The sequence below is a fragment of the Sciurus vulgaris genome (genome assembly GCF_902686455.1).
Source record: "Sciurus vulgaris genome assembly, chromosome: 9".
NCBI classification, from domain to species: Eukaryota; Metazoa; Chordata; class Mammalia; order Rodentia; family Sciuridae; genus Sciurus; species Sciurus vulgaris.
This window is the reverse complement of record NC_136469.1, coordinates 32,497,176-32,513,920: the sequence shown is the minus strand read 5'-3', so window position 1 is coordinate 32,513,920 and position 16,745 is coordinate 32,497,176. Positions and strand designations below refer to the sequence as shown.

At 36.7% G+C, this 16,745-nt stretch overlaps 1 protein-coding gene across 2 annotated transcripts; it reads left to right on the top strand.

Annotated features, from left to right (window-relative positions):
* Positions 1-3,202: 3,202 nt before the first annotated feature.
* FGG (fibrinogen gamma chain) lies at positions 3,203-11,440 on the top strand. Of its 2 annotated transcripts, XM_079153704.1 has the most exons (10): positions 3,203-3,352; positions 3,452-3,496; positions 3,696-3,879; positions 3,991-4,084; positions 5,721-5,851; positions 6,325-6,458; positions 7,281-7,465; positions 8,864-9,141; positions 10,511-10,680; positions 11,218-11,440. In XM_079153704.1, the coding sequence occupies exons 1-10, from the start codon at positions 3,275-3,277 to the stop codon at positions 11,230-11,232; spliced, it is 1,314 nt and encodes a 437-aa protein (XP_079009830.1). In that variant the 5' UTR covers positions 3,203-3,274; the 3' UTR covers positions 11,233-11,440. The 2 variants fall into 2 exon arrangements, with proteins under 2 accessions (XP_079009830.1, XP_079009829.1); XM_079153703.1 differs by lacking the exon at positions 11,218-11,440 and having other exon boundaries at positions 10,511-11,004.
* Positions 11,441-16,745: the final 5,305 nt, after the last annotated feature.

Sequence of the window (16,745 nt, the reverse complement as noted above, 5' to 3'; positions counted from 1 at the left end):
ATCTATAATGACAGCATTCTCTGAACAAATTTTGTTTAAACACTGTTACTGATAAAAGTATGACTTCTTATAAGACATGCAATCTAATTCTATCATCATTTGATCTGTGACTGGTGGAATTAGTGTAGAAGTAGTTTTCATCTAAAATAGACAATCAAGTTTTTCCTTTTCTAGGTGGCATTGTAGATTATAGCCACAGATAATTTATTAAAGAGAACTTTCTATAGTTGGAAAAACAAATATACCAATAATGATCACTCTTGCAATGTAATTGAAATGAAATTCCTATTTATACAACTGTTATACTAAAACCATTCAGTAATTGATAAATCTTACAAACATTCACTTAATGCTTTTTGTGAATCAGACAATGTTTTCATGTACTATCCCAACGAATTCTGGGAAGAGTTCTATGAAGTAAATAAAAGTACTATTTTTATTCTACCGACAAGGACTATAAATCCCAGAGAGGGTGAGCAACTTGTACTGAGTGACACAGCTAGTAAGGTATTGAATGGGATTCAAAGTCAGGCATGTGGACTCCAGCACCCTTAACAATTAATGTCTGTACTCCTCAATTGGATTGTATTCTCCTTAAAATCAAAGGCAAAAAACTAAGTCATCTTTAATGTTCAAATCAAAAAAATAATCGGAGGAGTTTTGTGGAGTATAGCTCAGTGGTAGAGGATGTGCCTAGCATGCACATAGTAGGCCCTGGGTTCAATCACCAGCATCATCATCATCATCATCATCATCATCATCATCATCATCATCTTGTAATCACCAGCACATAGAACAAATTATTGTGAGTGATCAATCATTGCAGATTTTCATTTCAAATTTAGAGCAGATAATATGTACATATGCTCAAAATTCTAAAGATACTAAGTATACAGAGAAACTAAGACTTTCTCCCAACCCTGTGCATCATTACCCTACCCCATACTTTTAAATAGAGATAAAAACTGGCAAAAGTTAATGTGCACTCTTGAAAATACCCAATGTCCATGCTCACATATATGTTCGTACATTATGCTGTCTTTAAAAAAACACAAATGTTCGGATTTTTTTTTTCCTTTAATTTAATGATGTATATTGGACATTGCTCCATGTGAGTAAATTAGAGCTTCCTCATTCATTTAAAAGGTAGTTTCATATTCTTTTATATGGATATTCAATCCCTTATTTAATCATTACCCTTGTCGCTTATTTTTGTGGTTTAGAACTTCTGAGAGGTATTAGAAATTTAAACTTTAAAGGCTAACTTTCAGTCCAACTCAAATGAAGTCATCAAATAAATATTAAATATTGTTATGTGAGTTGCTATGGTCATAGAAATATATTTAAATCTAGTTTTATATATATATAAATATATATATATATATATATGACACAAAGTCACTACCAGTGCTATGAAAGAGGTGTCAGGGGGAGTCATGAAACAGAACTTTAAGGATGTGTCAGATTGTGGCAACCAGAGAGCTAGGGGTCTGTCCAAAGGCCAACCAGAAAGAGCTACATTGAAAAAGGAAAACCTCCATCAAAGATCGGACCATACAGTGCACAAGAAGGAGATGTTATGTGATTCAATTTGGTTAGACTATAGGGTATAGGAAATAGAATCAAGAGAAGAAAGCAGCAAGGGTAGGAAAAGACATTCATGATATTTACATTCACTATGATGGGAAGTAGGGAGTCATTGAAGGTTTTTGAGTAGGTGAATGTCATAATTGGAGCTACATTATAGGAAAGTGAACAAATGGTTTGGAGTAGGAAATGACTGGACTGAAGGAAAGGAAGTTAGTTAGCAAACTTAATTGGATGGTTGACATGCTGATGAGATTGACATTGACTGAATAGTAGAGAGGGGAGTATTAAGGAAGAGAGAAGAGATAAATCTGGTTCTGATAGATACACTTTGTCATGATCATTGTTAAATAGTTACAAAATGTGAACATTTATCTGTTTTCAAATCAAAACGTAAGCCTGCCTTTGTAAAGACTTAGATTCAAACATTAAAGGGTTGGTAATTCTTTCATGGTAATTGGGTTTCTCTGACTTCTGTGGTTCCTCATGATTTAACCAGGCATGGTGGAGCTTGCCTGTGACTCCAGTGATTCAGGAGATGGTGAGTTCCAGGCCAGCCTAGCAACTTAGTGAGACCCTGTCTCAAAATAAAATATCAAAAGGACTGGGAATATGGCTCAGTGGTTAAGCACCTCTGGGTTTAATCCCTGGTACCAAAAAAAAAAAAAAAAAAAAAAAGATTTTAATCAGTGTCAGAGGAGGAAATGAAGGATAACCAAAAATAGGGACATCAATAATAGCGATAATGCACAATTTTAAATTATCAGTAATGATATAATAATGATGATGGATGTTGTTTCCCCTAAACACAAAGAAGCTCTAGCCACAGGGCAAAGATGATGGCCTTTTTCTAATATTGAGTTTGGCCCCTTTTTCTTCAGCTATGCTTCTAGTCAGATAGGGAGAGAGATTTTCTGAGCCCCTGTCTCTGTTTCCAGGTTTCCCTCTGAGGTAACTATATGGAACCTCAGGAAAAATGAGTGGGCTCCTGGCTCATTTTCCCTCTGTGGCAGGTGGGTATCAGGCCAGCCAGTTGCACCATTCAAAGATACAAGTTGAGCGCAAAAGCTCACTGAGAATAGAGCACCTAGGGGTAATGGCCAACCCAGAGGAACAAGGATGCATTTCCACTGTCATTCATTCCTAGGACTACAGGATTGGGACGTGGGGGAGGCAAAGGTTCTGCCTTAGCCACAGGTTAAAATAATGATGTTATTTCATCCCTGGGCTAAGAAAGGTCTGTCGGTAATTTAGGTTATGGCAGAGGCCCCATCTTAAGGACAGGCTGGGTTTGCTCTGGTGGAGGTAGGATCTGTGTTTGCTCTCTCTGCCATGTACGGGAAGAGGTTGCATCACGCTGCTTCCCCGCCCTCCTCAAAGCAGTGGCTAAAGCTTAACTGGCTTTTGGAGATTTTGGGATCACAGGGAAAAGTTTGAACTGGGGCAAAGAAGGAGGAGCTTAAATTGGTGTGCAAAATCTGGGAACCTGACTGAGCACAGGTTGGAGCCAGGATGAGGAAAAGGAGATGGGAAAGAGGTCCCCACCCTTCCGGTAAGAAGGCCCCGTGATTAGCTCCAGCCACTAGGCTCCTGGCCAGCCCTAGACCTTACATAAAGGCACGGGTGGAGCCCAAGAGTTCACAGCGCCGACAGTCCAGGGCTTGAAGCACCCGGCACCCCAGACATCATGGGTTTGTCCTTGCAACCCCGGAATTTAATTCTATGCTTCTCCAATCTTTTATTGTTCTCTTCAACGTGCCTGGCAGTAAGTGTGCTGTTCATAAAACATTTTCTTTTAAACAAAAAAACTGAAACATAAAAAACCATATGGTAACTAGTGAAATTTCTGGTTTTTCTCCTTTAGTATGTGGCTACCAGAGACAACTGCTGCATCTTAGATGAAAGATTTGTAAGTCGCTTTTATGTTTCTTGCTTTCTATTGGAGTGGGGAGGAACATAGAAGTCATTCTTCCACAAATACCGTTGGATCCTTCAACTGTTTTAAAAACATCGTTGAAGTGTTACTTATTTTGATGGATAGGTTGTAAGCGTTGCTCTTGTTCAGATGTTTAGTCACAAGTTTAGTCACTTGCCGGTTCTGTTTGCAGGGTAGTTATTGTCCAACTACCTGCGGCATTGCAGATTTCCTGTCTACTTATCAAAACAAGATAGACAAGGACCTGCTGACTTTGGAAGACACCTTAAATGAAGTTGAAAACAAAACAACAGAAGCCAAAGAACTCATCAAAGCAATCCAAGTCAGCTATAATCCAGAAGAGCCAAAAAAGCCAAGTGAGAAATTAAATACTAGGGACTGACTGAGAAAGTCATTCAAAAAGTTCTTTTACTGCTGTTTTAGTTTTTCTGTTTGCTTATTTTCTGGTTTTGGTCCCCTCCTTACAGGTATGATAGAGAGCGCCACCCAGAATTCCAAGAAAATGGTGGAAGAGATTATGAAATACGAAGCATTGATTCTAACACATGACTCGACTATTCGGTAAGCATTTGGGTTTTCATTTGCTCTCCAAGACAGATTTAGTTTTGATTACTATAATATGTTTTAATGAAAGTCTATTATAAGGTTTTAATTTTTTTATTTAAATTATCCAATTGACATTATGTTTGTCTTTAACCCAAAGAGGTAGGAGTTCTTTGTGCAATATGAAATGTACTGGATTATAATTGCACTTATTTATTTATCTGTTTATTTTTGGCATTGGGAATCAAACTCAGGGCTTCATGCATGTTAGGCAAGCAACCAACCACAGAGCTACATCCCAGCCCCTTCGTTACTTTCTAGTAATCCACATTGGAGAAGAGTGTTCTAAATATCTTTAAATATTATTCATACCATATTTATCTAAATGTCCCCCACCTGACAATGTAAAATTATACACATGGGCATTTTGGTGTTGAAAGTAAAATTCTCTTTATAAAAATGTCAACAAATCAGTGGTAAGAAATTAGCAAGCAGAATCATAAGAAGGATCATGGCTACTAAGGTAAATTATATTGAGGGTGAGTCAGGAAAAAATATCCTAAGAGACATACACAAACATTGAAGCTACATGTTGATCATGGCACAGTGAATCTGCAGTTATGTATTTTCCTCCTTTGATTTGGAAATAAAATGTCTGTTACTGGCTACCAAGAGTCATATAGACTTTCTATAACCATGGAGTCTCAGATAAACTTGTAGTTTCTTCCCCATTTTTTAAAAAAATTGATCTCAAAACTGTGAGAAACCAAGCTCTATGGTGGTTAGGAAGAAATGACCCAGGAGAGATTTCTCCTCTTTTTGGTATCAGAAGTCTGTGGCTATGAATATTGTCACCAATATAATTTACATTATGACTGCCCATCATCGACATTAAGGAGACCATTGTGCAGAAATTGTCTAAGAGTAGAGAAAAAGAGTGGTCCAATAGTTTGTCTCCCTTTCTGTTCTTCAAAGTTAGAAACAAAGTTTTATGCACTGTAGATCGTTTTTTGTTTTTGTTTTTTTTTTTTTATCATTTCTGAGTTATTTACAAGCAACCCTGTGAGAAACTACAAAAGCAGGGTTTTTACTTCCCCCAAGCTTTTTCCAAACTTGTGTAACTAGAAACACTAAGAAAGATAGGAAAGTGTCTAATTGTGTGTTTTATGTACGATAATACCCACGATACCTTCTGCAAGTAAGTTATAGATGGAAGCTTCAGCACAAGGGAATTACTGAGCAGAGCTGTTCCTCTTCCAAGGGGCGAGGAGGTGTCTCCCTTAACCAGGCCCATCTCTCATAATGGCTGTGGTCTGCTCTCCCTTAGTCATAAGCTGAAAATCAGAATGCCCACTTAGTGATGACCTTTGTATATTGACATGGACTTTGTTATTTGTGTTCAGAGTTGAGACTATATGTAAAAAGATTCTGGCTAAAATTGTATTCCTGTTTTAATTGATTTGGGGTGGAGGGTGGAGTTGGTTTGCTTGACCACAAACCTTAGCACTTTAATTTGTTTCAATTTAGTAACAAAATTTTGCAAATTTCCCAAGAAGGGAATTCTTAAGAAAATAAGATAGTATTTCTAAGAGAAAATACAAAATTACTCCAACAAAAGGAATACTTATCTTTTATTATCTCCTTTAATTTGTAGATTTTTGCAGGAAATATATAATTCAAATAATCAGAAGATCCTTAACCTGAAACAGAAAGTATCCCAGCTTGAAGCCAAGTGCCAGGAGCCTTGCAGAGACACAGTACAAATCTATGATACAACCGGGAAAGGTAAATGAGAGGTTTATATTGAGATTGCGTTCATCAAAGCAAATAGACAAAGTAAAAGGGAATGTATAGGAATAATGTGTTAGCTTTTTTTTTTTTTTAAGTACTTGGAATTGAACCCAGGGGTGCTTCACCACTGAGTCACGTCCCCAACCCTTCTGGCCCTTCTATTTATTTCTTTATTTATTTAGGGTCTTGCTAAGTTGCTGAGGCTGGCCTGCCTCAGTCTCCTGAGTCTCTAGGATTAGATGTACTGCTCCTTGCCCAGCTAGAGTCTAGCTCTTAAACCTGAGGATTCTGATAGTCTAGAGCATTCTTGAATAGCAAACAACAGTTTGAAAGGAATGATGGTATAGGAAGAATAGACCTCTTGGGAAGTGCAGAGTTGACATCAGGTTCAAATCTCATTGTTGAGGCTGGCACAGTCTTACCTGGATTTCAAGCCACAATAAACATTTCCTTTTTTCCTTTTTCAGATTGTCAAGACATTGCCAATAAGGGAGCCAAACAGAGTGGCCTTTACTTCATCAAGCCTCTGCAAGCTAAGCAGCAGTTCTTGGTCTACTGTGAAATTGATGGAACTGGAAATGGATGGACTGTGCTGCAGAAGGTGATTTCCCCTCTCATCTGTGTTTAACAAATGTCCACATTGTCGCTGCCGTATGACAAATACTTGTGCAAGCACCTTATGGACATTAAAACCACTTAACCCTCAGGAGGGAACTGAGGATAATAGATAGAGTAACTTGTCCCAAACCACATAAGTTAAAAGTAACAGAGTAAGGATTTGAATCCAGGCAGTCAGGTTTCAGTGTCTTGGCTTTGACTCAATGTTGCTGGTATTGCTGCTGCAGATTTGTCATGGCACATCACAAATAAGCAAAGTCCTTATGATATACAAACAAATAGAAGAGACCTCTTTCAATAGCTATATTAAGACCTAGGACTGCCCATCACAAGAAGATGAAGCCCCTGAGAGGATACAGTTGGGCTACTCCGAGGTATCTTGTGGGCTCTGCCATTTGGCAGTCACTGGGGATGCTGGCTCCCTTGCCTGGTTTACTTCCTGCCGCTGTTAAAAGTACTCCTGCAGGCGGCGCTCTGAAGGCTCCATTCCACCATCAGTGCCAAGAATCAGTAATATCAAGTTTGAGTTCCAAAGTCCTCCAGGGGTCTTTTTAAAAATCTACCACTATTGCAGAATTCACCATGCGCTGAACACTCTTTAAAGTGTTTTGTTAATATTCTATCATGTAATCCTCATAAGTGACCCTAAAAAGTCCTATTTGATAAATAAGGAAAGGGAAGTATGTCACTTCATTGGTAGTTGATAGAATCATAACCTCCATATTTTTAACAGGATGTTGATGAGATTTTCTTTACATGCACTGATATCTGTCCTCTCCCCGTACCCATGACATTCTGTAACTAGAGACTTGATGGCAGTGTGGATTTCAAGAAAAACTGGATTCAGTATAAAGAAGGGTTTGGCCATCTGTCTCCTACTGGCACCACTGAGTTTTGGCTGGGAAATGAGAAGATTCACTTGATAAGCACACAATCTCCAATCCCATATGTATTAAGAGTGCAACTGGAAGACTGGAATGGCAGAACCAGGTACCATGCAGAAAGGACTTTAAGGGTTTTTGTTTATTTGTTTTTGTTTTTTGTAGAAGTCGTATGGAGTGTGCCCTTTTCAATTCTCAATAGATTGCTGACCAAAAACAGCCTCGCAAATGTGAGGAGCAGTTTGGTTCTTGGGTAGTCCTCTCTGGAATGAATCTGAATGTTTTAGTACAATTTATTTGCCCTGGAAACATTCAGAACAGTAGCTATTTGCTGAGATTTTAATAGGTACCAGAAAATGAGCATGAAATTGAATTTAATCTAATCCAAATAACTATTTCAAGAAGCAGGTATTATCATCAATCTCATTTTATAAACTAACATTGCTGGTAAAGGGTAGAGGTGGGGTGTGAATTCAGGAAGTTTGACTTCATGACTATCCTGAATGAAAGTGAATTCAGTCTCTTTAGATTTCCCATTATTTAATGACCACTCATTCTGTCAAATCCTTGGATATCATAAAATTAAGTCAGTTCACTCCTTTTTCAGCCCTCTCTAGATTCAGAGATACCTGAGGGTTTTCAATGTTGTAGATCTAATTCAAGTGAAGAAAAATATCCAACCCTCTTACTGTGTTTATGGAATAATGAAACATACTCTGTCTCTGAACACAAAATTTTGTTGTTGTTTTTTAACCCTGAAAGTATGATAGTCAGTAGACTTTCTCCTATAAGAGCATCTCCCATTTTCCTAGTACTGTAGATTAAGGAAGAAGGTAAATATTTTCTGGAAATCTCTGTCCATTCACCAAGGCCCTTTATTCTCTCTACTCCATACAATTTTGACTTCTTTGACACTTTTCCTCAGGGAAGAATCTCTCTCTAACTCCTATAGCTCATTTTTTGTAGACAACACAGGGACTGCTTAGTTCCTAAGATGTCCTAGATAGGCCTCCTTTTTGCCACTGCCACACTGCCTTGGGAACCAAGACCCTTTTTAGACCTCACCCTTCAGGTGGCATGAATAGCTAAGGGAGCCGTATCTCCTTCGTGGTGGATGCATTAATTCATGATCAGTCATCATTAGATCATTAGGATGATCTATGATAACATTGTGTGCAAGGCTAAAAACTCAAATAAAAAGGGAAAATATGAAATTAGTCAGATTCATCCATACATTTTTATATTATTAGGAACCTGTAAGTAAAAAAGCACTCCCACTGGGATGCCTTGAAGTCTTCTAGACCCTTCCTAGGTGGAGTTGATGAACTCTGAACTGGTTCACACATCCATTATCTCATGCCACATTTGTTGAAGACTTTCCTCAATGTGCCTATTTCAGCCTTATGAAGCAAAGTGACAAATTCCAAGCAGCTGCCTGAGGGAAGCAGGACCTTCTGAAATTCCTGAGGAGGCTCAGGATGTGATATCTCTATTTCCTTCTTCACAGTACTGCAGACTATGCCATGTTCAAGGTGGGACCTGAAATCGACAAATACCGCCTGACCTATGCCTACTTCATGGGTGGAGATGCTGGTAATGCCCTCGATGGCTTTGATTTTGGTGATGATCCTAGTGACAAGTTCTTCACATCCCACAATGGCATGCAGTTCAGTACCTGGGACAATGACAATGATAAGTTTGAAGGCAACTGTGCTGAACAGGATGGATCTGGTTGGTGGATGAACAAGTGTCATGCTGGCCACCTCAATGGAGTTTATTACCAAGGTATGGCTTTCTTTCTTAGGTTCCAAGTTAGTGTAGAGTATAGACGTTTTGTAAAATGCAATACGTAGATACAAAGTACAGAGGGATAATAGTAAGGATAGCAGGTCTTTTATCATATAGGTCTTTATGTAAAACCAGAATTGGAAAATACCAAGGTTGTGTCTAAAATAGGATAACCACCTGCTGCAAAACATCCAGTGGTTTGTTAGTATACCTGAGACTATCACCATCAGACTTGGAACTTCGGATTATAGTATCTCCTTTAGACATACCATATATATGATCTGGATGGACTGACATTACCATATTTGTGCTTATTAGCACATTAGCCTGGCTCAGCTTCCCATGAACTACATGTATCAGATACAACCAGTGAACAGTGGGTAGCTGTCTAAAGAAATGGAATGAAGAAAAGAAAAGTACCATTAAGGGCAGGGGTTATAAAGCATGAGAAAAGTCTTGCCTAAGGATTGTAGACACTTATTTTAGGATAGGAGAGAGTATGATTTCCATAAGGGTGGAATGATTTGGACCAGTGATATGACTTACTACCCAACAGTTTTGTGGAGGCCCTACTGATGCTAAAGGATCCATTGGCAAGCAAAGACTATGGCTACTCATCTCATCTACTTACAACCAGCTTTACCTCCAGTGGCCACTGTTCCAAAGCCAACATGAAATTGCTTAAAGTAGCTTATTGGTTTCACCCAATTTTTTTTTTTAACTTGCAGAAATCAAATGTATCTTTGCACTAACAAAAAATATGATTAGAATAAACTCTCAAGGAAGGTGCTTGATCCATATGACCCAGGATGGCCATAGGTCTTTAGTCCACTCCAGTATTAGACTCAACAAACCCCTTACAAAATGACAATGAATTCTGGCAAATCAATCTAGTTCCTACTTTATAACAGAGATTAAAATAGCATTCCAGAACCATTTTCTAACGCCTCCTTTCAATGAACCAGTATGATTATGTTGTCAGATAACCGCAAACCACCTGATCTGGAATCCTGGGCTCCTGCATTCTAACCTGCCTGAGGAAAATCTCTCCACAGTAGCTGAGTCCAGGATGATGAAGCTTAGGGAAAGAGACCAAGTAGGGAACTTTGTTCTAGCCCTATTAGCACAGAATAAATTTAAAGAATGGCTGTGACCTTGAAGCACACTTCAGATAGACAGGGTTGTCTAATAATAAATTTACTTATAAATTGAGATTTTAGGAATCTTTAAGGACACTTTAGTTCATAGAAAACACTTGAAAACTTGATGAAATTGGCAATGCACTTCATAATAGACATTTCTTAATAGACTTTCCGAGGGAAGCAAATGTAAGAATAATGATTTGTGTGTTCACTACTCTTTTTAGGTGGCACTTACTCAAAAGCATCTACTCCTAATGGCTATGATAATGGCATTATTTGGGCCACTTGGAAACCCCGCTGGTATTCCATGAAGAAAACCACGATGAAGATAATCCCGTTCAATAGACTCTCCATTGGAGAAGGACAGCAACACCACCTGGGGGGTGCCAAACAGGTCAGGCCAGAACACCATGTTGAAATAGAAGATGATTAAGTCATCTTGCTCTGAGATTGTAGACAGCTAACTGTTAATTTCTATGGATTCACACAAAGTTTCAGAAATTTTCTGAAAGTCTCTTCCTATCTTCCTTTACTGTATTTATTAATTTCGATTATTCATAAAAGGATATTTGGTCTTAAATGAAAATTAAGATTCACATCAGACTGTATTCCCAAATTACTAAAATCAGAGTTATTTTAAAATTATTTATTGAGGAGATAATATTTGGACTTATTTCCTAAATTTGTTAAAATAAAACAGTGACTTTTTTTGCCTTGTTATGATTGTCCTTTGTTTTGGTAATTGTTTTGTTTTTTATTATTCCATAAATATTTTTGTATATAATAATAAAATAGGAGAAAATTTTAGAGTTTCAAATGCCTAAGTATGTTTTCATGTATATTACCCTGAAATAAGTCATATTTAATTTTCCTTTTTAAACAGAGCATTGTATCTTTTTAATATATTTTTTGTTTTGTTATATATTCATAGGCTGGAGACGTTTAAAAGAACATTCAAAAGTGATTTGCTTTTTTAAAGGACTTTATCTGAACAGAGAAATATAATATTTTTTCCTATGGGACAATGGACTTTCAAAGCCCCACTTCATATTAAGAGTAAAAGGAACTCATGTTGAAAACTCCATTAACGGTTTTGTGCTGGTGGTAATTTATCTACATGCATTTCAATAAACGTTTTGTTTCCTAAGACTAGATACATGGTATCTTTTATTGACTGTTAAAAATCATTACTTTTCATCAACTTAGTTAATACAATTGGACAATCATCAGTTTTTACTGAGCTCATCCTTGATGCTAAACATAGTACCTGACTGGGGAAAACTATGAAGGAAACAGAAGCCATGCCTTTTCCCTCCAGGGAATACAGGACATCTAAAGTGCTGTAATCCAAAGTGAAAAAATTTGATATAAGAAGACATCAGGTAATTAAGGTGCATGGGACACAAAGAACAGTTGAAGACAGAAATCTGCTGAGGGATTCTTCCAACATCGGCGTTTAACTCCAAACACTGGCCACCACGCGTGTTCACTCAGAGAGGCCTACATTTCAGAGTAGAGCACTTCTAGGAATGATCTGCTCAGTCTCTCACTGGTGAACCAGGAGGGGAAAGGAGTGGAACCATTTCCTCATTCCAAATCAGAAATAATGAGATTTTAGCAGCTTGAGTTCAGAAGTTGCTGACTTTCTAAGGAAGTTCATAGGTCTGTGTATCTTGACATGAGGTTAACTGCGTAAAGCACTAGATTGATTTTATGAAGGAAGTATCTAGTTGATCTGAAGTCCTGAGCTTTGTCTTTGGACTGTCTTCCTTTCCAGAGTTTCTTTCCTAATTCCCTCATTTTCTGGTTCTCACAAGTCCTGATTTTAAAATAATCTATAAAGGAAGTAAAAAAAAAAAAAAATCAGCTTCTAAGTATACAAACAAATTCTTGTGACCCTTTGGGAAACAGGAACATTGAAGGGGGTAGGGGGAGGTAGTAGGAGGGAAGGGAGAGGGGATGGAAATGGAAAAGACAGTAGAATGAATCAGACATAACTTTACTATGTTCATATAGGAATACATGACCAGTATAACCCCACATCACGTACAACCACAAGAATAAGTTATACTCCATGTATGTATGATATGCCAAAATACATTCAACTGTCATGTATAACTAAAAAAAAATCAAAAAAGAAATCAGATTCATTGTTTGCAGTACTCACTAAACATATGCACAAAGCATTCATTCAACTCCCTTTTATTGAGTGCCTTTAATGCACTAGTCGCTGTGCTAGATTTGTGGATGTGGCACACAATGTTCTCAGCATCCTCCTCTTTCCCAAGCCTGTTCTTTTACATCCAGTTCTCATGCTCCAAAAAGACAGGGACATCCTCCAGTCTTCCTCATTCCCTCCTCCTTCATATCCACTTACTGAACTAGTCCATCAAGTTCACCACCTAAATATTTATTAGAATCATTTCCTTCTCTGTAGCTACTGCCTCTATTCAAGATACTCATCTCATGCCAGAATAGTTGCAATAGCCTGCTTCCTGTTCCTTCTTACCTATTCCACCTGGTCATGCTGCAAACTACTTCTAAAATCAGAATGCAAAGAGTCTATTCTTTGTATATCTACAAAATCGTTTGAAGAATGAATTTGGTCATAATAGAAATAGTTATGTATTTCTAAGTTTTAATGCAATAGTATCACTCCTGTGATTTAGCCTAAGAACATATTTTTAAATTTTATTTTTTCTGATTAGTTATACATGACAGTAGAATGCATTTTGACATATTATACATAAATGGAGTATAACTTCTCATTTGTCTGGTTGTACATGATGCAGAGGTATACAGTTCATTGAATCACATATGCACATAGGGTAATAATGTCCCATTCATTCTATTATCATTCCTACCCCCATACCCTCTCCCTTCCCTTCATTCCCTTCTGTCTAATCCAAAGTATTTCTGTTACCCCCACCCTTATTGTGAATAAGCATCCAAATATCAGAGAAAACATTTGGCCTTTGTTTTGGGGGGGATTGGATTATTATGCTTAGCATAATATTCTCCAGTTCTATCCATTTACTGGTAAATGCCATAATTTCATTCTTCTCTAAGGCTGAATAATATTCCATTGAGAACGTATTTTTTTAAAAAGGAAAACTGGGGATGTAACTCAGTGGAGAGGAGGTGCCTAATATGCACAAGGCTTTGAGTTCAATCCCAGAGCCACCCCACCCCACCAAAAAAAAAAAAAAAAAAAAAAGAAAGAAAGAAAAGGAAACAGAAAAAGGAGAAAAGAAGACTGAAAATAAGTAAATGGTTATATGCAGAATTATAATAATAGTCATAAAGTTACTAACAATAGGAAATTTAGAAAATATTTTTTGTTGAAAATATGAATAAACAAGGCATTTTATTAGTACAATGGAATAGAATACAATGACTACACAATAAGAATAATATTTGTATCAACATGGAAACATTTACAAAATAATAAGTGAACTTGAAAGATGACAAAATAATTCTACAATAACAATTATGTAAGAAGTATACATTCTGAATAAAATATAATCTTGACATGTACATATTATGTGTGCATATTTATTCTCCCCACCAATCTATTATATAAAGTGTAATGAAATACTAAGTAAAGTTCAAATCTTTCTAATTTTTTATGATCACCTGTCCAAGGTTTCCTCTCATCTACTAATTATAACATTCTTGGGCTGGGATTGTGGCTCAGTGGTAGAGTGCTTGCCCAACATGTGTGAGACACTGGGTTTGATTCTCAGCATCACATAAATAAATAAAGACTGATAAACAACTAATAAATTTTTTTAAATTATAACATTCTTTCAAAAACAATTGGGAGCCTCTGTGTTTGTGGGTGTCCTAAATACATATTTGATCTGCATGTTGGATAATCCAGCACTGATGGATAGAAAGGGGCTACTAACTTTTTCTTTAGACATTTCTGTATTGTTTGGATTATTATAATGAGTATAAATTTTAATTTTGTAATTAATTTTAAAACCCAGTGAGGTAGAGAAAAGTAGATCAACTTCAAATTTTTATTTATTTAGTTGTCAATATCTAATGGTGAACATTAAAGGGCTATAGTTTAAGGAAGAAAGCTTGAGAAATACTTTCAAACTCAACTGGATTATGTCTTCACAAATGAAGTGGAAATTGAAGAGCTTATCTTGATAAATGAACTTTTTGTTGTTGTTTTTGGGGGTTTTTTTGTTTTTGTTTTTGTTTTTGATAAATGAAATTTTAAACATCTACTTTTAAGTGAAAAGAAGAGTTTGGGAATTTCTAGAGACAGATTATTTTTCTTCACAACTCAAATCCTAGATAACTATTGCTCATCTCTCCCCGTGACTTTCTCAAGCATACAAAAACTCAAGTCACTGAAAATTAGAGAGACCAAACGCAAACAGGATGTACAAGGTCTAACACTTTCTAAAACCTGCAGGGGAAAATTTCTGAAAGAAAAGTTCTGGTGGACAGACATTAAGTCAGACAGCTAAGAGGGCCGAGATTTTATATCAAGAGACAGGAGAAATTAACCAAGTATCAAGATTTTTGAAGATACCTCTGAAGTGCTATTACTTTTTCCAATTTTTGTTATGTTCCATAGTTATACTTTAAAGATTATGTGTCGGATGTGTGTGGGGGTGGAAAATGAGTGGGGAATGAAGAAATATAAGTGTACATGGCGTCTTTGAGATCTTTCCCAGATCCTACATTCTTTCACTCCTACTAAAATAGGTATAAACCGGATGAGGAATGTATGGTAGATATCTTTGGCTTATTCCAATGGTAAGAGAGAATATGACCAAGTCCACCTTGGGAAAATGTGTCTACCTGGTGGTTTCTTATAAGTTTGATTTAGCTCAAAAAAGAGCCAAGGAGAAAAGTTAAAGAGAGTAAATGAGTAGATGAAAAACAATAAATTGTGGAAAGAGAACAAAAGTGAGGGAAAGACTATAGTTCCTTTACCTCTTCGGAGTATGGCGGGACGGGCACATGCATGCGTACTCAGAGGCAGAAGTTCATCTTACTCTTAGTATACCATTCTCATTGTTCTGTGCTAAATCAGTCTGTTGATTGATTGATTGATCCTAATCTATTCAAATTTTCTTTCCTGCCCCTTCTCCCCTTAAACAACCATTCTAACAGATTTGTTATGCATTTTTTAATTTGTTGGCATTTTTATTAATCATGGATATATTCTGTGTGTATTCTTAAATTATATAAATGTCATTGTGCTATATATAAATCAGTGTTACTCAGAATGCTGAGCCCCAAATTCTGTTACTGTATTAAGTACAAAAATCAAGAATTAGCATGTAAAAAAATAAAAAAATTAAAATAAAAAAAAATTAGCATGTAGAAATTTTGTTCTGTTATGTTTGTTCTGATTGTTTTATTGTCTTTGGAATCTAATGACAAAAATTGCAACCTGTGTTTTACCTATTCTTGCTTTACTAAATTTCATTTTTCTAGTAATTTTTATAATAATCTATAATAAATTATATGATTTATAATAAATTATAATTTTATAATAATAATGCTGTTTTTGTTTTCATAAAATAATAGGACTGTAATGGAATAGAACTTTAATGAAACTGTTCCTTTACCACAAATACTTTGAGAATTGCTGTTAACAGCAATGTGTTGTATGTATTGCTTTGTGTGTGTGTGTGTGTGTGTGTGTGTGTGTGTGTGTGTGGTGCTGGGTGTTAAACCCAGGGCCTTGCCCGCAGTAGGCAAGTGCTTTACCACTGAATCACACCCCTAGTCCCACTTATTACTTTTGAAATTCATCAGTGTTTTTAAGATCTATTTACAATTTGAGTGTTTTATAATTTCCCTTTGTGTCCAAGTGAATGCTATTTGTGTCCTAAGCTTGTGAATTTTTAACTATTTTAACAACTATCTAGATGCATTGAACTATAGTTAGAGAACAGAGTCTTGATGTTGACTCTTGGGAAGGAGAGGTCTTGCAACTCATTTTGGGACAAAGGATTATCATATAATTAATGTACTCCATCAAATGTACAAGAAACCATAATTATTCTCCAAAAATGATCTACATACTGAAATTATATTAATAATTTTCCTTTTGGAAGGCAAAAAATAAACCGAAGACAGATAGGTAGTTGTTGGCCTTGTAAGCCTGAGCTTTGGCCCAAATGTTGCTGTAGCCGTTGGCCCATTATGAGCACTGAGAACCGGCCGAGCTCTGCTCTGTGGCAGTTTTGAAAGCTTCCTGGCAGGGCTGGATGGCACAAATTCAAGATCCTGCTGACCTCAATTTCACTGGAAAATACTTGAATGCGGAAAATGAAGATAAAATTGAGATCATGGCATTTAATCAGGTCTATAACTGGGTCAAAAATGTGTTTCCCAAATCCCAAATTCAGAGTTTTTGGCCCTCACTCCCATTTCCCAGATCCTCACCCAGATTTCTTTTTTTGGCAACTTGAAAAGCATGAA